This window comes from Capsaspora owczarzaki (assembly GCF_000151315.2).
Source record: "Capsaspora owczarzaki ATCC 30864 unplaced genomic scaffold supercont2.3, whole genome shotgun sequence".
Taxonomy (NCBI): Eukaryota; class Filasterea; order Ministeriida; family Capsasporidae; genus Capsaspora; species Capsaspora owczarzaki.
Window position 1 is genome coordinate 825,743 of NW_011887294.1, and position 24,398 is coordinate 850,140.

Sequence of the window (24,398 nt, forward strand, 5' to 3'; positions counted from 1 at the left end):
AACAAGATCAAGTGCAAAATGGCGTGCGGCTTTATTCACAGAAGCAAAAAAAAAAAACCAACACGCAAATACTGCTCCTCAGCTCACTCTCGCTTTTTCTCAGCTCCAAACGGCCAAATGAGCGACGCACCGACCAAGCAAGGACCATCTGCGTTCCTCCGACACATCATTGGCAAGCCCGTCGTGGTCAAGCTCAACTCTGGCGTCGAGTACAAGGGTGAGCGCGTCGGACGTTTTTGGGACCAAGTGGAAGGGCAATGCTCAAACGACGACCTTTTGTATTGCTTTTTCGGAATGGGCTGTAGGACTCCTGGCGTGCCTCGACGGCTACATGAACATTGCGCTCGAGCAAACAGAAGAGTACGTCAACGGGCAGCTCAAGAGCAAGTATGGCGACGCCTTCATCCGAGGAAACAATGGTAACGGATGGCAAAACCAAACAACATGCTCATCCCCTCTGTGTCGTTTGGGGCTTGTGTGTTGGGCCCCCATCGTGCTACGACAATGCTGAAGCAGTTCATGGTGCAGTGATGGAGTTCCAATTGGGAGAAGGAGGCCGATCTGCTGTTTGGGAGGGGGGCAGTTAGTCAGTTGTCAGCCACGCACTCGCGCACTCGCTTGTCCTCATGGATGCCATCAAGGCCTGAAGCTCACTTTAGTATTGCTGAATTGTATGTCTGATTTTGATTTGCCTCGCTGACACGCAGTTCTTTACATTAGCGCAAGCAAGAAACGCTCTGCATGAACGTCCCTGCATGGATTGTTTTGGTTCGACAACTTTCAGCCATCCCGAAAATGTACAACATACAGTCGAGCAGAGATCTACACAAACCAAAAAAACCCATGCCCTTGCTATTATTCACATCCAGGCATACATTGACAACATCAACTCTAAAACTTGATCCACAAACAAAAAAGAAAAACACAAAACACGAAACCCGCTTCTTTCGTGGCTTTTCTACCGAGAATCTGATGGCGGCGCGAAAGGATGTCGCACCAGCCCATCATACCAGTCGTCTGGCAAATCGCGTAGCAAAACCACAGCTAGCGTGATGATCGCGCGGGCATCCAGGTCGGGAAATTGCCGACTGAGCGACCGCCGCGTCTTCTCGTTGGAAAGTAGCTTGTCCCGAACCAGAATGAGCTGTGCCACAACGCAAGGTATGTTGCAGTGGACACCGAACGCTAAAAGAAAGTCCCACAGCTGCAGCACCTCGTGCAACGGCGGCGTGCAAGCAGAAAGTGTCATCACGGGCGGCATAGCGAACAACTGTCCGGTGGATTGGTCAGTGCAACGTTCACTCGGCCCAACCCTTTTCTCTTTCTTGGCCCTCTCCAAGGACCCCGGCCCAACACATCCAAATCCAAAAAAAAAAAAAAAAAAAAATCCAACCGTCATTACCTGCGTCTCGACGGTTTTGGTCAGAGTCTGATGCAGCTGAGGATCGACACGCTGAAGAATCTTGTCCACAAGAGACATTCCAGCATGGACACCATCCAGAGTCGGCTGGACGTACGCGGGGAGGCAAGTGAGGATGAGGCGGGAAAAGCAGTAGAAGGCATCAAGCTCTGGCATCACATATAACAAGGGTGCGAGCAGAACATTCATGCCCTGCACGTAGGAGATTCGGAATCGGTCAGCGTTGGGAAGACCAAGATCCGTGGGCGGTCGTTGAGGCAGTGAGCCGCCATTCTGAGCTGCCGCGCCAGGTGTAGAAGCCGCTCCGCTATTACCGCTGCCGCCGCTGGGCGGACTTATTGGCGATGGCGCAGAGGGAGTGTTTGTGACAAGTACAGAGGAGGGACGGGATCCTGGCGGCGGTGGCTGCGAGTTGGCGAACGCATTCAGCACGCGAATGAGCTCTGCCTCTGTCACGATCGAGCTGAACGTCTTGTCCGAACGCAACGTGCGGAACGTGTCGTTTCTAATCTTCTGGTGGACGTGAGCCTTGCCCGCCTTGACCAATGCAATGTAATACTCTGCGTCGAGTCGCTGCACGCCCAGCAGCACTTTCCAGATGCGTCCTCGCAGTGTGCAGGACGTGCTGTTCGCTACCAAAAAGCAACAAAACAAGTCCGGTATCAAAGTGAGGTACTTTTCAGATGCTGTTCTTGGTTTGGATGGTTGGTTGTGCGGGGAGTGTATGGAATGGCATTGCAGCAGGTATGAAAAACCGTTTGCCTGCTCAAACCCTCACCCAACCCCACCCGTGAGCCACGACTTGATCGCCCCGCCGCGCCTCCTTCAGCTCTAGGAGCCTCATATCCCCCTCCCCTGTCTTTTGCGCTCTTGTCTCGCTTTGTGGCGAAAGTGTGAACGGATTCTGATCCGGCTCTTGCTTGTTGGTGTGTGCGCTCTGCTCACCTCGCCCGAGCTGGCCAGAGGGCTCTTCGGGGATGCCGTGCTTGAGGATGAGGTCGCGCAGCTGGGCTAGCAGTGCGCTGGTGTCCTGCGGGTTGGTGTTCCCTTGCTCCAGCAGCTGCTCGTACTTGGCCCGCAGACTGCTCGCATCGAGCGACAAGTCCGCCTGCATTTTTGGTTAGAAAAAGACTGATTGTCGTTCGAATCAATCAATCCATCGGACTGGGGAATCTTAGAATTTGCAAGTGGAGGGAAACTATCATTTCGTGCATCTTCTCAAAGAGGAGGAAGAACGGAAAGCCAGGAAGGATGGAGAGACGAATCTCAGAGCCGAGGGGAAATGCACACAACACAATGTGTGCAACACAGTGGTCGCCCTTCGGGCTAATAGAATCAACTCTCAAATAAACGGGTGTCCCCTCAACACGGGCGGAAGTTTCAGCTTGAAGTTGACCCCATTGTCTCGACACTCGAGAACTTCGAAGGGACAAGCGTTGACAACACTACCAGGTACCCTTGTCTCTGGCTGTACATTCACGCTGAATGTCCGTTTCCAGTCATTCTTTCACGACCACTGGATTTGTTTCTTGGTCTGCTTTGCATTTTCACTGTTTTTCTTGGTAAACGAGACGACGATTTGTTGTTGTTTGGAAATTTGAAAAATCAAATTCTGATTCGCAACTGAACGTAACGTTTTATCGGTTTGTTTGCGCTCTGATTTCGCCGCCCGTGTCGCTGTTGGGTGGCGAGCACTGGTTGTTGTCTATGCAAACACCGCCCCCTCCACAAGTGAGCGTTGGAGCGATGGTTGTGAGTGCGAGTGAGCCGACCAAGATTAAGGGTTTGGGTTGAGAAGTGGACATTGCCGCCGCCCCACACGTCCCCAAACCTCGCCTCGCCTGGTCGCTCGATGATACAGCGGTAGTCCTCGCAGCGATTGCTTGGGGAGGGAGGGGGGTGACGTTGGGCCGCGGGGAGGGGGGCTTTCTTCTGCTGAACTGTGCTTCAAATTGTTGACGATAATCAACATCCCTCGACTCTCTTTCCCACTGCTCCCGCATTCGCCCCCCCCCCAGTGCTCCTTCCCTCCCCCCCCTTCCTGTCGCTGATATGAGCCTCGTATGAGTGCGTGCGTGCGTCCATGCATCTGTGTGCGTCTGTGGACCTCTCCTCCTGCGTTTTTAGTCCGTGACCCAGCCCCAGTTCCGATAATTTCGCATCTGTCTTTCTCGCCATTGGTCGGCTTCTTTGCCATATGATCTGCGTTGTGCTTTTTGCAGCATCGCCTCCCTTCACTTTTTCACTCTGGATTGTTGCTTCGACTCACGTGTTGCTTGTGTTGCTTTTTTGCTCGATGGATTGGTTTGGTGTGGCTGTAGGGGTGTTTGCGCCGACGAAATCCGACGAAATCCGACGAAATCCGACGAAATTCAGTCTGCTTGACGACCGACTCAGGCACCTCGTTCGGGTCGGTTCGGGTTGGCTCGTAGAATACCCCAGCACACACACACACCCCTCCAACAGACACGTAGCCAGAACGGACATCACAATCGAGCAACACAGACCCCCGAGCACTCGAGTCATGTCGGCGCTGGAACAATTCAATCCGAGCTCGTCGCTCGATCGCACCTCTAGCAAGGAAAGCATTGCAACGCTATTGGCAAACCCGAGTGCTGCTGGATCGGCATTCACATCTCGCCCATCGTCGCTGGCAAGCACTGCAAGCGCTGGCAGGAAAATGGGCTCGATTGATGATATCCATGCAGCACTCAGTGCTCGACTCGGCGATGCGAAAGACGCGACAACGCCTTCTGGCGCCGGAAAGTCCACCTTACACAGCGATGAAAACGTGTCCTCCTCAACTCCAAACCGGATGGAGGCCGCCATCGCGGAAGCGCCGGAACAGGAGCACAGCGAAGCCGCATCATCCCCCGACCAGCAAGTGGCACTGCTGAGCAGGTCTGAGGCTGTAGCGCTGGCCAAGGCCCTGGGTCTGGCAGATTTTAGTCCCACCACGCTGTCGCAGATTGACGCCATGTCTGCAACGCTGGCAGAGCTGGTGAACGACAAGTCCGCTTCTGAGGACGATGCTGTCCGCGTTCAGGAGGCGATGGGCCTCATTTCCATCCTACGGCATCGGTTTGTGGAATGGTACACGCTCGCGCCCTTGCTGCAATTGCTAGATAAAGCACAGAGCGAGCTGAGTGAACTCCAGGCGCAGATTGACCACTGCTTTGAACCACCTGCCTCGCTCGAAACGAGCTACGTCAATCAAACAAAGCTGGTACGAGCCATTCAAGGACGCGTTGACCGGGTCCATCTGCGATACGCACTAGCAATGCGAGCTCGCGGCCAGTCATCCGTGCCAATTCCCGCTGCTCCATTGCGCGTTGTACCGGGCAAGTCCATGGCATCCGAGGCGTACGAGCAAGCGTTGGAGACTGAGAATCCAACCGCCCAGCCGGTGCACGACCAAATGCTCTTGAATATGCAGTTGCTGAAACTATCATCGCCGCTGACGCGATATATTGTGGACTCTGCAACCAGCAGTTCGTCGACTCAAACCCGGCCAGAGGTCGTCACCCCACTCGTTGCGGCCCCTGGTCTCTCAAACTCTGCCGTCATCGACACCAGCAACTCCCCGATGGCGCCGTCAACGTTCAACTCGAGCTCACGAACTGCTTCTCAGTCCTCCTCTTCTTCGTCTTCTTCCTCGCAGCGTCCGAAGTCGGCCTTTTCGTTTTCCATGCTCAAACGCAAAGACAAGGACAAGAGCAAAGACAAGGACAAGGACAAGGACAAAGACAAGGACAAAGACAAGGACAAAGACAAGGACAAGGATATGGACAAGGAAAAAGACAAGGAAAAGGACAAGGAACTCGACAAGCCCTCATCTGCTTTCGTCTCAAGTCCCGCTCCACTTCTGGCCACCCAATCTTGGGCTTACTTTTATAACACGTCGGGCCGCACCTGCTTTGTTCACAACCTTTCCAACCGTCGAGACTCGGCAAGCTCTGACGCATCGAGCCAGCATCGTCGAAACCCGTCCGAATCGTCCGGTTCGACTTCATCGAGCGCGGTGCAACAAGATTCGCCTGGGCGGCGAAGGTCGTCGGCCGCCAGCTCTGCAAGCTCCGGTATGCTTGTTCGTGCACATTCGTCGGCGTCCATGCGCCCAGACCTGGACACTGGTCACGCTTTAGAGTCCCTCGCTCTGCTGGCACGAGACCCAGTCACATACAAGATGCTGTGTGCGGCGGGCAAAGCAGAGCCCCTCGTGTCGGGTCAGTCGTTCCAACCCCGAAACTTGGACTCTTTGTCGAACAGCGCCACGCCCAACCCTGCCTCGTCTACTGCCTCCGGAAGTACCGGATCTGTCTCTGCCGCCGAGCAGTACTTGCGACACCGAATGTTTGCCGCATTCCAGCGGCCCAGCAGTCCAGCAGAGTTTGTTGCAACCGAAGACCTTTCTTCTCGAGACGATGCGCCAGTCGCAGCGTTCCGATCCTCTGCGTCGTCGATGCGGCCAATTGCCATGTTTGCGACTTCTGCCGACCTTTCCGACATGAGAGGTCGAGCGTCGTCGCATTCTCGCGTTGGTGCTGCGGGCAGTGGCCATAGCAGCGGATCTAGCTCGCCAGCATCCAAAGTCGGGCGCAAGACGTGGCTTCCAAATGCGGTCAAGGATAAGCTATTTGACACGCTCTTCTCAGCCCGTGGGAAGGAGCGGCCGGGCTCCCCTGGTTTGCTGGGAGCCGGCTCCTTGCATGGGAACGCAGCAGCAGACCACCAGCAACTACTGCACCGCCACGCCGTCATTATTGGCGATCCACTGCTAACGCTGCTTTGCAACAATCCACGATTTGCGCTCGCTGTCTGTTGCCATGTCGCTCCCGAGCGGTTGGATGCATTCATTCGCGCGCTGCTCTCCATTCTCGAGGCGCAGAACGCAGCGAGCTCGCTGGTGTATCTTGCTGTCGAGCAAGAGTTTGCCGAACCCACGCTGCAAGATCCCTCAGAGCTGTTTCACCGGCTCAGTGTGCCGGGCAAGATTATCAAGGCTTACATTAACAAGATTGGACATACCTATCGCATTCACGCCCTACATTCCATTGTCGACTGGATTGCGACCAACGACCACCTCAACTTTGACGCCACAGCGCCAACGCCACCTCCAAGTGCTGCGCAACCGTTGTCCCAGCAGCTCCCGCCCTCCGCCCCTCGAGATGAGCCCACCGCTCACAGTGACACTCGCAGCTCTTTCTTGGACACTCGGCAAGGGGAGGAGATGGATGGCGAGGCTGAGTATGATCGAAGCTCCTTCGTGGCGGCGGTCCGCCCACCCAATTCCTTCACGATGAAACGGTCCAGCTCCGTGCCTTCCTTGTCGTCGGACTCGGAAGCCTCGTCACTCAGGGAGTCCATGACATCGCGCTCCGGATGGAATACTCCCGGAGGCGTCTCGCGAACGGTGGATGACAGCGGCGCCGCGACCCATGAAACGTCACGCATTGGTTCGCTGACACTCAGCTCGGCTATGGCTGCCAAGCTGAGTTCCAAGTTTTTGACCGCCGCACGTTTGGGCGCGTTTTCTGCTGACACGGCGGCAGAGCACCAGCAGCGTCTGCTACAGCAGGCCGCGCTCGCTTCTCTGGGGGATAAAGACGCCAGGTCGATAGATGCGATGGTGCTCGGGGTGGATGTCTCGCCAAGTGCCTCGCGAACGAGTCTGAGTGGCACTCGAAGCAGCTTGGTGGCGCCAAAGATGCCGACTACCACCACCGCCAGAGGTTTGCCTGCCGTCTCCCGCGCCGAGTCGAATCAGGCGATGACGGCCGATGCAGGCGACTCAGCCCGGCCATCCCTTCCTGGGGCAACCAAACGAAACCAGAACGACACGTCCCTGGAGAGCTGCGCCAAGCAGGCGCTGGAAGTCATCATGAACTCGATTCGCGCGACGCCACTCGTCATTCGAGATCTGTGTCACGTCATGTATGTGGCCGCCTGCCGGCGATTTGGCGAAAAGGAAGCGGTTGCGGCAGTGGGAAGCTTACTGTTTCTCCGGTTCTTTTGCCCGGCCCTGTGCGTTCCGGAAAGCTGTGGTATTGTGCTGACGGTCGAAAACATGCGGGCGAATGTCACCATGATGCCTGCCGCCGCGGCCTCCAATGATCCGAGCTCGTCTTCGGGAAGTAACGACGCTTTGGACGGATCAAAGGCAGCTGCTGACTCTGGCGCAAACAGCGGAGCCACCACCCCGGCGGGCACTCGGACGGCTGCCCTCTCCCAGTCGCAACGCCTCTTTGTGACGGATAATGTCGATGCGGCCGCGCTGCACATGGATGTTGCATCGTCTAGCATGATTCCAGCCGTCCCAGTGACCCCGCGCCCCATCAAGCCTGTTGCACGTCGCAACCTCATGCAAGTGGCCAAGGCACTCCAAGCCGTTGCGTCAAACTCTGGGTCGAGCCGCAAAGAGACCGTTTCGGCCGCACTCGGCGCGTTTGTCGACCAGCAAGCAGCCCCATTCTCCCGCTACATTAAAGAGCTCTGCAACGTGGCTCCGGCACAAGCCACTCGCTCGCACTTTTTGCAGCACGTGCGCGCCTACTCGGCAGCGCTAGACTTGCCGGATACGGCAATCATTGTCGAAACCCTGGCGGCAACCCTGCCTTTGTTCTGCTCCAGTTTGCTGCAACACGAAGAGCCTGTCGTTTTCCCAGGCCAGAGCGAAGCCCAAGCGCAAAGCATTATACCAGTAGCACAAAGTCAAGCTGCTCCGGAAACGGAACTGGCCGAAGAAGAAGAGCTCGAGCCCGAGGAGCGGCTGTTGCTCTCGACCACCAGCAGTGGGTCGGCGATTCCGTTGCGTTTGTCTGCAACGGGCAGCTCGGCTGCAGCCATTGCGGCCGCCGCGTTGCGCCGCCGCTCGCAGATGGCTCGTCGCAGCAACTCTGTCACGACTCTCGGGCCCGTCGCGGTCGCGATGCCGACGAGCAATGAGTTTTTCTTTCCGGAGCTCGGAGAGACCAACTTGTCATCCTCGTCTGCCAACGGCAGTCGTCACTCACTCAAGACAATCGACTCGCAAGTCGACCTCAGTGTTGGCAGCTCGGACGTGCGGTCTGATTCGGCTTCGGGAGGCATTTCGCCCCACAACCGCTCCAGGTCTGCCTCTATTCAGTCGTTCAACTCTGGTGGTCCCGTGCTTAAACGTAGACGGTCGTCTAAGCTTAGTTTGGGACAGCAAACCCCGACGAAAGCACTTCTCCTACCTCGCACCAGCAGTCCATTCGCGTCGCGTGCCAGCCTAGTTGTGCAAACAACACCAGCACCGGGTACCACAGCCACCACCTACACTTATGACGTTACGACCGAGTTCCGCGAAGAGCTCATGCATGTCGCCGCAGAGTGCGAGCACTTGTTTGCCCTGCTGGACGAAGAATGCTACGTTCCTCGTCTCTATTTGCAAGATGATCAGGCATCGGTGGCCTCGATCGTCGCATTGCCGCCTGGCACAGATACCCCACATGACGGGCCGGCGACTGAACAGCCTCAGTTCTCGCTCACACCCCATCGATTTGCCGTGCTCGTAGCCCACTTTGATCCGTGCCTTCCTCGCGCAAACCGCAGCTTCTGCGATTCCATTGGGGCGGACAGCTACGCTGCCCTTGATGCGACAATCCGAAAGCGCAACGACGTGATTACCGAACTCATCAACACCGAACGGCAATTTGTGCGTGACCTCTGCCTGACGCTCGAACTCTTCTACCGCTGCATCCGACACTGCGTTCCGCCAGCGGTGCTTCTTGCCCTTTTTAACAACATGTACGATCTGTTCCCGGTGCATGTCAAGTTGCTGGAAGAGCTCATGGATGCGCAGAACAAGAGCCCGGCGAACGTCGTTGGCATTGGGCAAGTGTTCCTCCGCTGCCTGCCCTATTTTGAGGCCTACCGTCACTACTCTCCACGCCAAAACTCGGCCCATGCCGTGTTGCAAGAGGAACAGCGAACCAACCCCAGGTTTAAGCTATTTATTGAGGTGAGTCGGCTGTTTTTGGTTTTTTGTTTTTTTGGCGGGTTTTTTTTTTGTTTATTTGTTTGTTTGTTTGTTTGTTTTATGGTGCATGCCACTTGATTGTTGTGCGCCGCTGATAATGTACAATCCATCCGAATAGGAGGCGGCTAGTATCCCCAAGGCTCGGAAGCTGGCGTTTTGGAGCTTCTTGACACATCCGCAGCAGCGTATCATGAAGTACCCGCTATTGCTTGAGGTTCGTAACGTGGGGGTGGGGTTGCGTCGCGAGCTGTTTTGTTGTAGTTGTTCGTGTTGTTGTTACTATTATTGCGGATGTTATTGGAGGAGCTGCCAAGAAGATAGATGGGACATCAGACTCACTTTGTTTTGGCCTTTCCTTCTCTGTGTTGTTCCGTTCTTTGAAAAAGCAAATCATCAAAACATACAAGTCAAGCGAGCCTGAACCTGAGCGCGAAGCGCTGCAGCTCGCGCACCGCGGCATGAACACCCTGCTGGCCGAGTTGAACGAGTTTGCCATGCACACGACAAATCCGGCTATTTTAGCCTTCGATGTCGACATCCGCCAAAACAGCTCTGTCAGTGCGCGTGGCATCCAAGAACTTGCCAAGGTAGAGCCAGCTGTTGCCGACATTCGTCGCACGCGCACGAACACACCCATTCACCCGCACTCTCACACTCACTCACACTCTCGCCGCTTTCCTCGTGTTGCGTCAACTCACTCGGCATCTTACACTGGATGATTGTCTATCGCAGCTCCTGGAGGTGGAAAAGGCAAAATTGCAGGACCTTGGGCGCGAAATGGAGTCCATGTTTGAGGTGCCGCAGACGCTGGAAGATCGCTTTACGGCGCATCGCCAGCTTGTGCGAAAGCTGGAAACCGAGTTCAAGCGGCTCACAGAAGGTCCTTCGGTCAGCTCTCAGCCGTCGACGCCGTCCCCCGCACCGCCCGTCCGAACTGAGATGACCAAGCTCGAGTCCCTGTTGCTGGTACGAGTGGTTTGGCGGGGTTGTTTGGGGGCGTTGGGCTGTCAGCTGTTCCTTACTGCTCGGTTTGCTCTTCTTCCCAACATGTCAACCTTTAGGAACACGAAACGGCCACACTCCACCTTGCTTCTCTCGCCGATGAAATCGATTTGTGCTTTGAAGCCCCGGAAGATTTGTCGCATCGTTACGACGTGCAGGCGAAACTTGTCAAAAAGCTGACTGCCCAGCTGCAAGAGTATAGCGACGCTTAGGATGCTGGGCTTCACGGGTGTCCACTGCACAGGTTCCAATGGTTGAGACCAAATGCCAGTTTCAATGTTGTCATATCACTGAACTTTATTGTGTTCGTTGTTCGACAAAGAACACTACAAATACAAATGTTGTAAGCTCCTGCTCATAAAAACAGTCGCCAGCAAGACAAGACTACCATGCTTTCAGTGTGACTTTTCGAGAATCGAGCCACGACGCCAACCCGAGCACGCACAGCATGTAGAAGAGCAAAACAACATTGGCAATGTGATCGGGGACATCGACGGTAATAATTAACTTGTTGGTCAAGCCTGTCAATAGGTTTCCCTGGTGCGCCATTCGCCAAAACACCAAAAGTCGGAATCGAAAAGAGAAGCAAACAAGTGAGACAAAACCAAAACAAGGAAAAAAAACCATCGCTTGCTCGCCTAGCAACTGACCAGCAGAAAAACAAACAGCTGGTTGCGATTCACTGCTCGCTCAAGCGGTGTGGTGTATTCACTCGACGTAGCGGGCGCCAGGAACGAATGAATCAGGTCGCCGACGGCGAAAATGAAAATGACCACCTCATTGTACAGGACGACCCAGCAAATGTAGGATGCATTCACCTAAATGACAACCATGAAAGTTGACCGAGTACCGCCGATGAGCACAAACCATATCGCGCTGAAGGCTGGGGTCTGAGGGGCGGAGGTTTCTTACCACGCGGCGCGAAGGTGGATCCAGTCCACATACGCCTGGAAGAATTGCGTAGATGGTCGCCAAAAGAGCAATGCATCCGGCTGCTCGGAAGAGTGCCAGACCGCGCGACGCCTCTCGCAGATGAATTCCGGCACCATGAGCGCGACCCAAGAAGAACAAGCCGAGGTATCCCATCAATGATATCACACCTTCCTTGTTTGCGGCAATCCACGAGGAGGAGCGGTCGGCGTGGAGCACGAAATCCAACAGTCCAAATCCTTTGAGCAAGACCTCATGGGCTGCCAAAGTCAAAAAGGAGGAGAGAGTGTGTGGCAACAATTGAGAATTTTGGGCAAAAACTCGCTTGCGCGAGTCCAGATAACAGGTGGAAAAACGTCAAACCTCCTACCAAAAGCAAGGAACACTCCGGCCAACCACCAGCCCATCCATGGACGGGCATTGTCTTTGAACAGACTTGGTGTCCGTGCCAAAAGTCTCGTGAACAAGCCATCCAGAAGCAAAATGCCGGCAAGGGTGAGGAAAAAGTTCCAATGCACGCCATACTCTGACACGTGCTCGTGGTAATCGGTGGCCTTCACAGCCAACGTGCGCAAAGCACCGAGAATGAGGAGCGGAATCGTGCGGGGCACAACCGCGGCCAACGAGTTTGGCGGCTTGGAAGCAAGTCCAGCGCTGAAAGCGAGCGAGCCGACGCCCGCATCCATCTGGAATTGTCAGATCAGTGGGCAAGCAAATGGCGTGAGGAACACGGGGGCCAAAGAAGGCAAGGATGAGGGGGAGGGGAGAATACGAAGATTATCTCGCGAGTTTTTGGTTGTTGGGCAGTGATTCAACAAGCGACGCTTGCTGCCATCGAAAAGAACACCACCAAGTACCTACCATTGACGTTCCAAACGTTTCAGTTTTGGCATGGTGCCGCGGAAACACACGAAAATCCACTGCAAGAATCACAAACACGATCGAGACCATTGCCATCGCTCGATACGCAGCAATCACGCTGGATTGTGGCTTTCTCGTTGCTGTGGTCTCGGGTGCTGGTACTGTAGGAGCTGACTTTGGGGTCGCTCTGAACCATGTTCAGGTGCAGAATGGCATGAGTTTCCCGCCAGACGGCTTAATACTGTGCTCGTGAAATCTTACCGTTGCCGCAATGGCTGCGGTGAATACGGCCGGAAAGACCCTATGGCAACCAGAATAGCTAACGCACATACCTCGGCAAACACCAATGCTGGCACTTGATCGGGGAGAGTGAACGCCAGCAGCATTGGAAGAACGACGCAGGCGAAATCGGCAGGAAATGTGGCTGCACATTCCTCGGGCTTGGTACCATTGCCGGACTCGCGTTTTCGTCGGGATGGAGTGGCGAGTGCTCTTGAGGCTGCAAAGGTGGCGCGTGCGCAACTGAACAGGATTGGGCCGAGCTGAGTTTGGGAGTTTCAGCCAAAACCAGAACTATGAGCGGCATTGTCAACCACACACACACACACACACACACTCCGCCGTCAAAGCTCCAGCCCTCACCTGTGCAGCCAGGACAGTCAATTGAATGTGCCACTCGTTGCTCCCGACATGACCCGAGACAAACGCCTCATGGCGATCCTTGTCGCTGATCATTCGCAGCAGCCCCTCAACGCCACCAAAAAAGCAAGACTGACTCGCACAAGTGGCATCACACGAATCAAGTGCATCAAGTGAATCAAGTGGGCTTTTCCTTGTGTTTGATTGGACATTGATGAGCGATTGTGGGCAGAGTCAGCAAAAAAAAAAAAAAAAAAGGCTTTGAAGCAGATGGGGTTGGCTGAATCTTTGATGATCTAGCGATATGCCCACTGGTAGCTTTTGGCACTCATAGTTTAGTGGCAGAACTCCAGATTGTGGCTCTGGCGACCTGAGCTCGATTCTCAGTGAGTGCAGCTTTTTTTTTTTCGATTTTCAGCTTTTTTTTTTTTTTTTTTTTTTGTCCTGCCAACCTTGTTTCATCTTGCAAAAGCCCAACCAAGAGCTTTCGGCACTCATAGTTTAGTGGCAGAACTCCAGATTGTGGCTCTGGCGACCTGAGCTCGATTCTCAGTGAGTGCAGGCTTTTTTTTTTGACTTTTTTTTTTGTTTTTTTTTTTTTTTTGTTTTTTGATGTGTTTGTTCATTACAACAACTGTATCAGAATTCGTACTCCTGGACTGGTGTTGCTTCTCCCGTGATGTGCTACAAGCCTCTGTGTTGCATAATGTACGAAAAAGACTTTATCAGACCTTCAGAGTGTTTGTAGAATAGCTCAACAATGGTTAACCATCAAAAGCAAACGGGTCGCTTGAAGCGCGCCCTGCCGCGCCATTGAGGCCGATACAGCCCACACCGATGCTTTTTTGAATGGCAAATATGTTTTACTTTGACTTTATTTTGACTTGGAGATGAGAGCGATGAGCTGGCCGTTGGCATCTGACGCGCAGGTGTGACCAGCAGACGACGTCCTTCGGTGATCGTACTGCCACCAATGGCAGTCGAGGAATTTGATCGGCAGACTCGTGAGCTCGTGGATGGTGCGTAGGTGACTAGGCAGGTCACGTCGGTTGAGGAATACTTTTTTGTATTACTGTCCAAGGGATCTGACAGCGTCAAAAGCGCAAAAGCTCGCAGACGCGTGCCATCATTTCTGCTGCACAAAGCACTTGTCGATCATTTGCAACTCCAGGCTGGATTTACAGGACGCCAACAACATTTTTATCTGTCGCAGAGGACGAGAATCATCTTTGGAGAGCCGAGTCGGGCTCGCGCGGAAGTGAATCGCCTCGGATTAGCTCAAATCGGTGCGTGTGCCAGGGTCCGAACATCATTAAGTCGAAAGTAAAGCCCAGCAAGAATCTCCAACTCAAAACGAATGTGAACAGATCGAGATGGCGGCCGATCAGTCTGTTTTTGTTTGTTGATTGTGTTTGTGAGTTTTCTTGTTTTGTTTTTTGGATTCTCCAGTTTTGCAACAACGGCAGTAAGCAAACGCTCATTGTCCAACCCAGGCAACAGCCCACACTGAGCTTTTGAATTGCTCACTTCCATTGAAGTGCTCTCTGTGTCTGTGTCGGCAGTGAGCGGCTCAATGAGCGAGAAGTGTCGTCGGCTGAGCTCGGGATGAAGCGCACGATGCGTTCTTTGTCCTTTTTATTTTTTTTTGCTCTCCCCGCTCCGCCCCCGCGGCTGATCCTCGGACGCGTCCTGTTACAACAAGATGATAAAATTGAACGGAAGAAGTGACAGAGTGGAACTGCGAAGACAGCAGCGAGCAGCCCGTACCAAAAAAACAAAATTCAACCGAAAACCAAACAAAATACAAAACATGGAAAACTCTAGAATGGGCGAGCTGATGCGTCGCCAGCTTGCCCCGGCCCTCTCGAAGGCGCGAAATTGTCAACGCACACACAGGAAATGAACAAGAGGCATGCGTTGGGAGAGGGCAGACCAGGCGACACGCTTCATTGCAGAGGTGTGATGCGGAGAACGGGAAACCGCAGGAGTGTGGCCGACACACGCGCGCCCTGCTGGACAAATCCGAGAATCCATCCATCCACACAAACGCAAACAACACACACCTGACTCTCAGCACTGTGAAACAACACACACCTGACTCTCAGCACTGTGATGTTGCGAGCAAGTGTCGTTGGAAATCTTGTGCGCTCATTCTGTCAATGTCTTCTGATTCGCAGCACTTTTGCAAACAAACATGCCACGAGAAGGATTTGCCTATGGTCTGCTTCTGCTGATCGGCGTAATGTGCCACGTCCAGTTGGCACAAGCAGTCGACGCTTGCACCGCGTGCACTTGTTCTGCAACCAAAGTCGATTGCACTGGCAAATCTCTCACCGCCATTCCAACCGGAATCCCAGGTACCACAAAAGAACTGTAAGTGGCAGCCTGTTGGTTTAGACCGGAGATTGGAAGCATGGCCCTTCTGACTTGACATTTGGTCGATAGGTATCTGACGAATAACCTGGTCACCGACATTTCTGCAACCGCATTCACCGGCCTGAGCGCGCTGACGCGATTGTAAGCCAAAAGAGACAGGATGAATCACACGCACCAACTGCTCACTCTTTTACCGCCGCCCCCCTTCCCCCATCCGCAGGGATTTGCAACAAAACCGGATCACCAGCATTTCTGCCAACGCATTCACCGGCCTGACTGCGCTGACCATATTGTATGCAAACAAAAGACATAATGAATCCAACACAAATCAAACGACTCACTGTTTTGCCGTGTAGGAATCTGGGCTCCAACCGGCTCCCCAGCATTTCCGCAAACACATTCACAGGCCTGACTGGGCTGAGTACCACATTGTATGCAAGCAACGGCAAGAAGAGTTTGAACACACAAACTACTCACTCGTTTGCGAATCGACCGTAGAGATCTATCGAGCAACCTGATCACGGCCATTGCCATAAACGCGTTCGCGGGCCTGCCTGCGCTGCAGTCCTTGTAAGCAAAAGCAAAGACAGGACTCCTCCACGAATGGCTCACTTGTTGGCGACGATCTTTAGATCTCTGCAACTCAACCAGCTCAGCAGCATTCCTGTAGGAGCATTCTCAGGGCTCCCTGCGCTGACCCAATTGTAAACAAGCAAAGACTCAAAGTGTGCCAGACAACAGGCTCACTCGTTTGCGACTTCATTTGTAGGGGTGCGCATCGCAACCTGTTCACCAGCATTCCCGTAGACGCACTTTCTAGCCTGACTGCGCTAAAGTCACTGTAAGCAAGCAAAAGCACGAGGCTCACACTCAAACGGCTCACTGTTTGGATCGGTAGATATTTGTGGGGGAACCAGATTACCAGCATTCCTTCATCTGCATTCAGCAGCATGCCTGCGCTAATGCTCTTGTAAGCCAACAAAGACACCTCTCTCTCTCACACACACACACACAAAACGGCTCACTCATTCGTAACACTCTTGATAGGCAACTGCAGTCCAATGCAATCACAAACATTCCCGCCAACGCATTCACCGGCTTGACTACGCTGTTTTCCATGTACACAAACAAAACACATGATTCATCACGCACACCAAACTGTTCACTCGTTGGCAACTTGATCTGTAGGCGACTCGACAACAACCAGCTCACCAGCATTTCTGCAAACACATTCATAGGCCTGACTGCGATGACAGCAGTGTAAGCAAGCACACTTAAATGCACGTATTGGATTTGCCTCTTACTTTGTGGTACTTTGCAGGGCTTTGAATGGCAATGCCTTCACCACTTTGCCGCCCGGTTTGTTCAAGGGTCTGCGAAATGGCCTGTATTTGGCGGACCCTTCATCCTTTGCCCTGAGCCCCAACAACTTTACCTTTGGTGGGAACAATGTCGCTCCGCCCAGCACATACGGCAGTGCAGCCACTCCAAGACGTAAGTTCTGATGAGTGCAATCCGTATATGGATCGTTTCACTGATCTCTACATGGCAGAGTGCGATACAGCCTGCGCTACCTGCTATGCTGCTGGGTCTGGTGCGTGTTGCGGGATTAATTGTCTGATTTGTAATTCGTCCGATCCCTGTACCGAGTGCTACGATGGTTTTGTGATGCTGAGTGGATCCTGTGTTTCGCTCGCTTCCATCGCCTCCATCGCGTCCACGCAATCTGCCTCGGCTGCCTCTGTTGCTTCCATCGCTTCGGTCGCATCCACACAATCTGCCTCAGCTGCCTCTGTTGCTTCCATCGCTTCGGTCGCGTCCACAAAATCTGCCTCGGCTGCCTCTGTTGCTTCCATCGCTTCGGTCGCGTCCACACAATCTGCCTCGGCTGCCTCGATTGCATCCGATGCATCCGCTGCATCGACGCTGTCGGCGTCCTTTGCTTCACTCGCTACGGCATCTTCTGCCTCTATCGCATCTGCTGCAAGCGCGTCGTTTGCCTCTGCTGCTTCCGATGTTTCTGCTACTTTGGCATCTGCTGCTTCCCGCGCTGCTGCGTCATCCGCGTCAATCGCATCACAAATGTCCGCATCAGCCGCCTCCGATGCTTCCGCTATTTCGGCCTCCGTTGCTTCCCTTGCTACTGCGGCTTCTGCATCTCAGGCGTCTGCATCTGTCGCCTCTGATGTTTCCGCTGCCTCGGCGTCCCTTGCTTCCATCGCGTCTGCATCTTCAGCTTCCATTGCTTCACTCGCTGCAGCATCTTCAGCGTCAATTGCATCTGCTGCCAGCGCGTCGTACGCATCTCTCGCTTCAGACGTTTCCGCCACCTCGGCGTCCTTTGCTTCTCTCGCTGCTGCGTCCTCTGCTTCAATTGCCTCACAGGCGTCCGCATCAGCCGCCAGTGCTTCATCTGCATGGCAGACGTCTGCTGCATCTGCTGCGTCGAATGCTCCAAAAAGTTCAAGTGACTCAGATTCATGGCCGATTATTCTCGGAGTCATTCTTGGCCTGTTAGCCCTCATCTTGTTGGCTGCGCTGGTTGTGGCTCTTCGGCGTCGCCGCTCACCAAAGGCATTGGCCACCACCAGCACGGCCACCAAACTGCGCGAATCCGCAACCGGCTCAGAGCCGACTTACCAGTCGGTTGATTCCAGCAACACTGTGTCCAACGTTGTGAATCCAACCTATGCAGCATTGTCTGGCACTGACAACCATGCTCTGTATGAAGATGTTAGCTCAGCGCGCCTGGCCCCTGTCGGTGCGTCGGAACAGGTGTATGCCGAAGCATCCAGTACAACACAACCGTCAGGTAGCAGTGGCATCGAGTACGCCGATCCTTCGCTGCCCAGCGCCTCATCCGTTCGTGCGCAGTCCGCGTCCTCACCAACTTTTTATGCGACGGTAGCTGCTGTACCATCCGAGCAGACCTACGAAGCTGTGTCTGCAACTGGCGCGGATACTTTGTACGAAGATGCCGGCTCAAAGCCCCAGGCTCCTGTTGGTTTATCGGAACTGCAGGATACTGACGCAGCCGTGTCTGCATCCGGTGTCGAGTACGCCAATCCTTCGCTGCCCGATCCCTCGTCTGTTCGTGTGCCAACCGCGTCCTCACCAACTTCTTACGCGACGGTCGCTGTTGCCCCTTCCACGCAGACCGGGAATGTCGACTACGCGTCTATGGCAAACTAGCAATCGAGCGGTGTTGCATTGCGCTGTTCGACATGTCTTCCAGATTTGCATGTTCTGAAATTCGATTGTTCCAATACCCAATTCAATAGTTTGACAGAAATGAACATTCAATCAACTCTTGAGTTGTGCTCAACGTTTTTGCAGCTGCGCAGAGTCTGTTCTGTGTCTTACTGTTGCAGAATCAAGTGATAAAGGACCCGGCAGCGAAATACCACCCACATCGTTTGGTTCGCAATCGGAGCTTTCGTTGTTATTGATTATTGTTTTTCCCAAAAAACATTGAGAATCTTGGACGAGCGGGGGGGGGGGTTTCATCACAATAAAAAATTACTCAATACACGACTTTTTCCTCACACACACACACTCACACAAAGCAAACATATCCCTCTAGCACACGGAAAAGTCGTACAACTTGACCGTCGTATCGTAGGAGCCCGACACAATTCTGGAATCGTTGAATTGAAGACACGTAACGCCGTCAGTGTGGTGCCGGAGGGTAAGCATGCGCTGGCCAGCTAGCAGATTCCAGACCTTGAGGGTCTTGTCATCGGCCGCGCTGACCATGCGCCACGAGTCAAACTGCAAATGTCGGACGACGCCAGTGTGTCCTTCATTCCGGACCCAGTCGAGCGTCCCCATGCACAGCCCTGTGGTGATGTCCCAAAAGCGGAGACTCGAGTCCAACGAGCCCGAGACAATCTTGCTCTCGTCAAACTGGAGACAGGTCACGGCATCGTCGTGCCCAGTCAGAGTGCGGAGACACTGGCCGGTCTTGGCGTCCCACACTTTGATGGTCTTGTCCATCGAGCCTGAAACAATCTTGGTATGGTCGAGGTGGACACACAACACGGCAGCCGAATGGCCACGCAGCGTCAATTTGCACGAGCCAGAGCGCCAATCCCACAGCTTGAGCGTTGTGTCGTAGCTGCCGCTCACAACGCGGTCGCCGAGTACGCGCAAGCAACGGACCGTGTCGGTATGACCAAACATGGTGACCTTGCATGTGCCAGTACTGAGATCCCACACCTTGATGGTGCGATCGCTGGAGCCACTGAAAAGGGTGGTGCCGTCGAGGTGCAGGCAGCGAACCGTGCCCAAGTGACCGTGCAGGGTCATGGCAGCTTTGGTGTTGGTGCGAATGTTCCAAACGCGAATCGTGCGGTCGGTGGAGCCGCTGACGATGCGTACGTGGTCGAATTGCAGACAAGAGATGCCTTGCGAGTGACCCTCAAAGGTGCGCACAGTGTAGCGACCATTGAGCCAGTTGCGCCTCAGCCGGTACCGTTCGGCAAAGATGAGCTTCCATGCCACGACAATCTCGCCGCCAAGCTCGGGCGACGGATGCGAGTAATGCTGAAGCTGGCGCTCGCGCTCTTCGGCGCTCACCCATCCTTCGCTCTTTCGACAGTGCTCCATCCAGAGGCTCGAGTCGGAGGCGAGATGCTCCCACGCGCGGCTCACCTGAGACGCTCGACACAGAGACGTTACGTCCAGATACGACAGAATGCGCATGGAAATGTCCACCGGCAACCATGCGAGAATGTCTTGACAGTTGTGCGGGCAGTGCTTGTGCATGCGTGGCTCCATCTGAACGGACAAAAAGTGGACCTGTGACGGCCCGCTCTGCTCAATGAGCATGCGCAGCAGCGTGTTGCGCTGAATGTCGTTAAAGTCCTCAAACCACTCTGAGATTTTTTGAACGCGCTTCCGCACAATTTGACCAGTGACCGCATCGCCGCGCGCCGAGTGATGCGACTTGATGGATTGGAGGGATGACGACTTTGTGAGGTGCTGTCGCGAGCTGGACGTGGCACTGGCAGGAAGATGGGTCGGTGCTTGGAACACTGAAGCAAGCGATCCACCACCAACGGCAGCAGCAGCAGCAGCTGCCGATGCAGCAGTTTCGAGCCGGTTGGTTGAGATGGCAAAGGATACCGAGCTGTTCGAAGCAGCTGAGGTCATATTAAGAGGGGCAAACGAGTTGGCCGAGTGGGCAGTGTGCTGCAACTGGTGTTGTTGCGACTGGTGTTGTTGCGACTGGTGTTGTTGCAACTGGGCTTGTTGCACCTGCGGCTCGGAGGACTGCTGTTGGTGCCACGCTGAGACTACCGGCTGATTCTGCGATGAAGGAAGCGAGACAGTCCTCGACACAGAGTCGTGCGGCAGCCTCATCAGCACGGCCGAGAAGGAGCGCATGCCGACGGTCGCGGGCGTTGGGGTGGTCGCTTCTTCATCGGCAGACTTGATGGGCGACATTGGAGGGGTGGGAGGCGGAGATGAGCTCGGGGCGAGGGCAAGCGGGGTGGGAGGGCCCGACGGAGGAAGCTGAGTGAGGTTTGCGGTGCCGTGACCAACGTCCAAGGTCGAATTCGAGTGGCTGGCAGCGTCGCGCTGAAGCCTGAGTTGCTGCTCAATCTCTTGCTGGAGATGGAGAAGATCCGAGTAATGCACCGTCGGGAACTCTGGCGATGCAACGTTGCTGGAACCAGGTGGCAATGGGGGCGCAATCAACGGAGCGTCGTTCGCGGCGGGGTTGACGCCATCGAGATCGTCCAAATCGTCCAAGTCCGAAGGGTTTTCCGCAACCCAAGACGCCGGCAGCTGACGACGTGATCGATGTTGCGGCGCAAACGTGGTGGTGAAGGGATCATGCACGTGCGACGCCCAGGAGTTGGCCGCAGAAGGCGAGCTCGAACCGGCCTTTCCACTACGGCCAGGACTTCCCGGAGGTTGATAGGCCTCCATCCAAGAAGCGCGCGGAGACAAACGCTGTTGATGTTGTTGTTGTTGTTGTTGTTGTTGTTGTTGTTGTTGTTGTTGTTGTTGTTGTTGTTGTTGTTGTTGTTGTTGTTGTTGTTGTTGTTGTTGTTGTTGCAGCTGCTGCTGGTTTTGGCGTTCGACAAAGAAGGCCCCGTTCGCGCCGCTGCTCCGACCAAGGCTGGTGTGAATGGATTGCATGTGCTTGGTTGGGCGAATGAGAACCGACGAAGAAGCGCCCAATGAGGCATTTGGAGACGACGGTGACGTCGTACCCGTGCCTGTTGGCGAATTGGCGCCAGTATTTCCCAGACTGCGCTTGGCGTTGCTGCTGCTACGACGCTTTTTCCGCTTGCCAGATGCGGACGACGGGAATGACGAAGGAAAGGCAGAGCTGGCCGTGCCATTGACCCCAGAAGCCGAGTTGGCCGCGAGAGGATTCGAGCCGCTGCCCGCCAAGTTGGACGAAGCGGACGACGGGGCGCCTTCGCTGGCTGCTCGTTGCGCGGCCACAGCTGCTGCAGCGCCCATGGTGACGGCCACCAAATCTGGCAGGTTACTGGAGGAGCCAGTGAGCGAACCCGTGCTGGCAGCACTACCTGCACTGGTGACGCTGGTGATGCTGGCGATGCTCGGTCGGCGAGAATTGATGGCGTTGAAGGACGGATGGATGGCGGATGCCGGTACTACTACGGCGGGGTGAATCGCAAGACCGGCAGCCGAGGCAGTGGTCGTGGTCGAGGCAGACGCGCCAGAAACGGTCGAAATGAGCGACGCAGTTGACGTCCACACGGTGGCGTCGAACGGCGACCGCCGGCCTGGACGGGCGCCCTGGGCTTTCAAGGGACAGGAGGTAGAGTGTCTACGTCGGTTGTGGCGGCGCATCACGGCTGGAGGCACATCCGCAGTAGTGGCACAGCACAATGGGCAATGGCAATCCTCGTCGGCGTCATCGTCTGTCGGGTCGGGGTCGTCACTGTCGGCTGGGCCTGGGCCGGCCGTGCCATCTCTACCGTGCCTGCTGCCACTTGCAGCCGAGTCCGTGTTTGTCCAACTTGCCGAGTCAAACCGATACTTGAACGCACGCGAATGCTCGTTGAGCTCGGATCCCGACAAACCAGAGTCGCTCGTGTTTTCCTCGCTGTCGCTGCTCTCGTCCGCGCCAGCGCGAGAAAAGAACTGGACGGGCGGCGATGGGCCCAAGAGATGCTGCGGCATGGTGCTCGCCAAGGCCGGAGGCAGCTGGGTGCTGAGCGACGGGACGGGGAATGGGAGCGGCTGGGCGACAACCACCGGAGCCGCAATGCGCGGAGACGGCCGTGTGGTCGGCTTGAGAAAGTTGGCGCTCGCCAGCGTCGGACTGAGCGCAGTCGACAGCGTCGGATACGCCTGGACGGACGCGACGACTGCGGCGGGCACCGGTTGAGCAACCGCAACAACAATTTGCTGCTTGCGCTCGGCCTTGCGCTGCTTGGACAAGAAGGACGGCTTTTTGCTCGAGGTGTCTGTGCTACTACTTGGGCTCGGACTGTCTGTACTCGCAGAGGCATTCGTTGTGGTGGACGATGCATGGTTGCTGCTGCTACTGCCATGGCCGGCAATGGTGTTGGCGGCGCTTGAAACACCCATGACGATGAGCCGCTTGACCTTGTACGCAGCCTCGGCGCCAATGCTGCCTGCGCGCGCGAGCACAGGCGACGACGACGACGACGACGGTGGCGCAGACGGCCCACCACTCGTCGACGCTGAAGTCGAGGTGGATGCCATCGCCGTCGTTGTTGTCGTGGTTGTCGCTGTCGGCGGGGCGGTCGTTCGAGATGCTTGTTGCGAACTGCTCGCCTGTCGTGCCGCTGCTGCAGCTGCAGCCGTGGTTGTAGCGGGGACAGTCCCACCACCACCGCCGCCACCAGCAGGCAACGACGACGAGGACGATGATGAGCTGTGCACCATGTTTGTCGCCTCAGCGAAAGGGGGAGGGAGAACAAGCAGACCACTGAAAATAACCTGAGAATTACAATAAAAAAACAAACAAAAAAAAAAAAAAAACTGGATTGAGCTTTGCGTCAGGTCGAATTGGACACCGTGACGATCAACACTGGCAGGGCCGATCTCGGTACATGAAGGGGATGCCGTTTGTATGTGTGTGTGTGTGTATGTGTGTATGTGCATGTGCAGGTTGGTTGGTTGGGAAGCAGACGAGTTGAATCAAGTCAACCAAAATCGCAGTTTTCGATGGATTTGGGCAGCGAGCAGGATGGAAATAGCAACCAAACGTCACCGTTTTGCTTCTTCGCTCTCGAGGACTGTGCTCTCAGCATCCAATCTTCTACCTCGACATGGACTGCACACAGAGCAGTTGTCCTCTCTTTGAGGGTCCGGCCGCTTTTTGTGCGTGTCCGGATCGTCTTTTCCGCGGATTTTGCCGTTCTTGACTGATGCAGCTGTCAAGACTTGTTCGGATTTCTGTGACCTGTCAAACACCGCAAGTCGGTGTCGAGTTCTTTGTCTCAAGTTCTTTGTCCCCAATCGAGTTCACTCCACCCTTTTCTTCTTTTCTTTTGCCTTGTCATTTCAGTTTTTCTTTTTTCACGCTTTTTCAGAACACGGTTGCATTGCGTGCAACTCGCCCAAACAAACAAACAAACAACCATGGCCGTCACTGCCGCTCCTCGGTCTGCCAAGAACGACAACAACAACAACAACACTAGCAACAACAAACAATAACAACAATGACAATGAAAATCAAGGCCAGACGTATGCTGTCGCACCAGATCGGCGTCGCGCGACTCGAGTGGTTTTTGGCCACAAACGGTTTTGCAACCAAGCCGTCGTCGGCCCGATCATGGGCGTCTTGGGCCACGCCTGAACCCATGCCATCCCGATCAGGTGGTGGACGGCATCAGGTGGGAACGCAAGGTGGGGAACCACGAGAGTATTCTCGAGGGTAAAACTGTGAGGGGCCTAAACAGGGGGAGGACACCAATACAGTTGAAAAGAACGATCAGCTTGGAGCCGCGCAGGGTCGAGCCAGCTCGGGGGGTAGATCATACGAGACCGAGAAACCTATTTAGATGTAATCATGCGTTCGTGATTGCCACCGCTGTTTGATATGTCATGAGCGTCTGACTGTGCTAACAGGTGAGCAGGAGCTGGAGGGGAGGTGAGCGGACGGAAGCGAAAGAAGGGACTTTGAGGCCACCTGGAGAAGCGAATTTGTTG

General features: G+C 54.8%; 6 protein-coding genes and 2 non-coding genes across 9 annotated transcripts; 5 read left to right on the plus strand and 3 right to left on the minus strand.

Moving 5' to 3' along the window:
- Positions 1–90: 90 nt before the first annotated feature.
- On the plus strand, positions 91–881 carry CAOG_02243 (U6 snRNA-associated Sm-like protein LSm6). Its single transcript, XM_004348943.2, has 3 exons — positions 91–217; positions 306–419; positions 708–881. The coding sequence occupies exons 1-3, from the start codon at positions 118–120 to the stop codon at positions 743–745; spliced, it is 252 nt and encodes an 83-aa protein (XP_004348993.1). The 5' UTR covers positions 91–117; the 3' UTR covers positions 746–881.
- Positions 826–2,540, minus strand: CAOG_02244 (mitotic check point protein). The gene is made up of 3 exons (XM_004348944.2): positions 2,366–2,540; positions 1,403–2,052; positions 826–1,270 (listed from the first exon to the last, which is right to left on the minus strand). The coding sequence occupies exons 1-3, from the start codon at positions 2,532–2,534 to the stop codon at positions 959–961; spliced, it is 1,131 nt and encodes a 376-aa protein (XP_004348994.2). The 5' UTR covers positions 2,535–2,540; the 3' UTR covers positions 826–958.
- A 1,218-nt stretch (positions 2,541–3,758) lies between these two features.
- Positions 3,759–10,785, plus strand: CAOG_02245 (hypothetical protein). Its single transcript, XM_004348945.2, has 5 exons — positions 3,759–9,404; positions 9,541–9,636; positions 9,809–10,009; positions 10,155–10,388; positions 10,484–10,785. Exons 1-5 carry the CDS (start codon positions 3,945–3,947, stop codon positions 10,634–10,636), a joined length of 6,144 nt encoding a protein of 2,047 aa, XP_004348995.1. The 5' UTR covers positions 3,759–3,944; the 3' UTR covers positions 10,637–10,785.
- CAOG_02246 (hypothetical protein) lies at positions 10,703–13,019 on the minus strand. The gene is made up of 7 exons (XM_004348946.2): positions 12,858–13,019; positions 12,477–12,757; positions 12,216–12,402; positions 11,725–12,040; positions 11,337–11,614; positions 11,075–11,242; positions 10,703–10,961 (listed from the first exon to the last, which is right to left on the minus strand). The coding sequence occupies exons 1-7, from the start codon at positions 12,948–12,950 to the stop codon at positions 10,809–10,811; spliced, it is 1,476 nt and encodes a 491-aa protein (XP_004348996.2). The 5' UTR covers positions 12,951–13,019; the 3' UTR covers positions 10,703–10,808.
- Positions 13,020–13,178: 159 nt separating this feature from the next.
- CAOG_09396 lies at positions 13,179–13,249 on the plus strand. The gene has a single exon. It is a non-coding gene; the product is annotated as a tRNA-His (tRNA).
- Positions 13,250–13,344: 95 nt separating this feature from the next.
- Positions 13,345–13,415, plus strand: CAOG_09401. Its single transcript has one exon. It is a non-coding gene; the product is annotated as a tRNA-His (tRNA).
- Positions 13,416–14,251: 836 nt separating this feature from the next.
- Positions 14,252–18,534, plus strand: CAOG_02247. Of its 2 annotated transcripts, none has more exons than XM_004348947.2 (13): positions 14,252–14,319; positions 15,032–15,227; positions 15,300–15,371; positions 15,451–15,522; positions 15,587–15,661; positions 15,729–15,800; positions 15,863–15,934; positions 16,000–16,071; positions 16,129–16,200; positions 16,278–16,349; positions 16,419–16,490; positions 16,552–16,724; positions 16,783–18,534. In XM_004348947.2, the coding sequence occupies exons 2-13, from the start codon at positions 15,049–15,051 to the stop codon at positions 18,420–18,422; spliced, it is 2,643 nt and encodes an 880-aa protein (XP_004348997.1). In that variant the 5' UTR covers positions 14,252–14,319; positions 15,032–15,048; the 3' UTR covers positions 18,423–18,534. The 2 variants fall into 2 exon arrangements, with proteins under 2 accessions (XP_004348997.1, XP_011270155.1); XM_011271853.1 differs by having other exon boundaries at positions 14,252–14,268.
- A 186-nt stretch (positions 18,535–18,720) lies between these two features.
- CAOG_02248 (F-box domain-containing protein) lies at positions 18,721–23,226 on the minus strand. The gene has a single exon (XM_004348948.2). It carries the CDS (start codon positions 23,127–23,129, stop codon positions 18,810–18,812), a length of 4,320 nt encoding a protein of 1,439 aa, XP_004348998.2. The 5' UTR covers positions 23,130–23,226; the 3' UTR covers positions 18,721–18,809.
- Between the last annotated feature and the right edge of the window lie 1,172 nt (positions 23,227–24,398).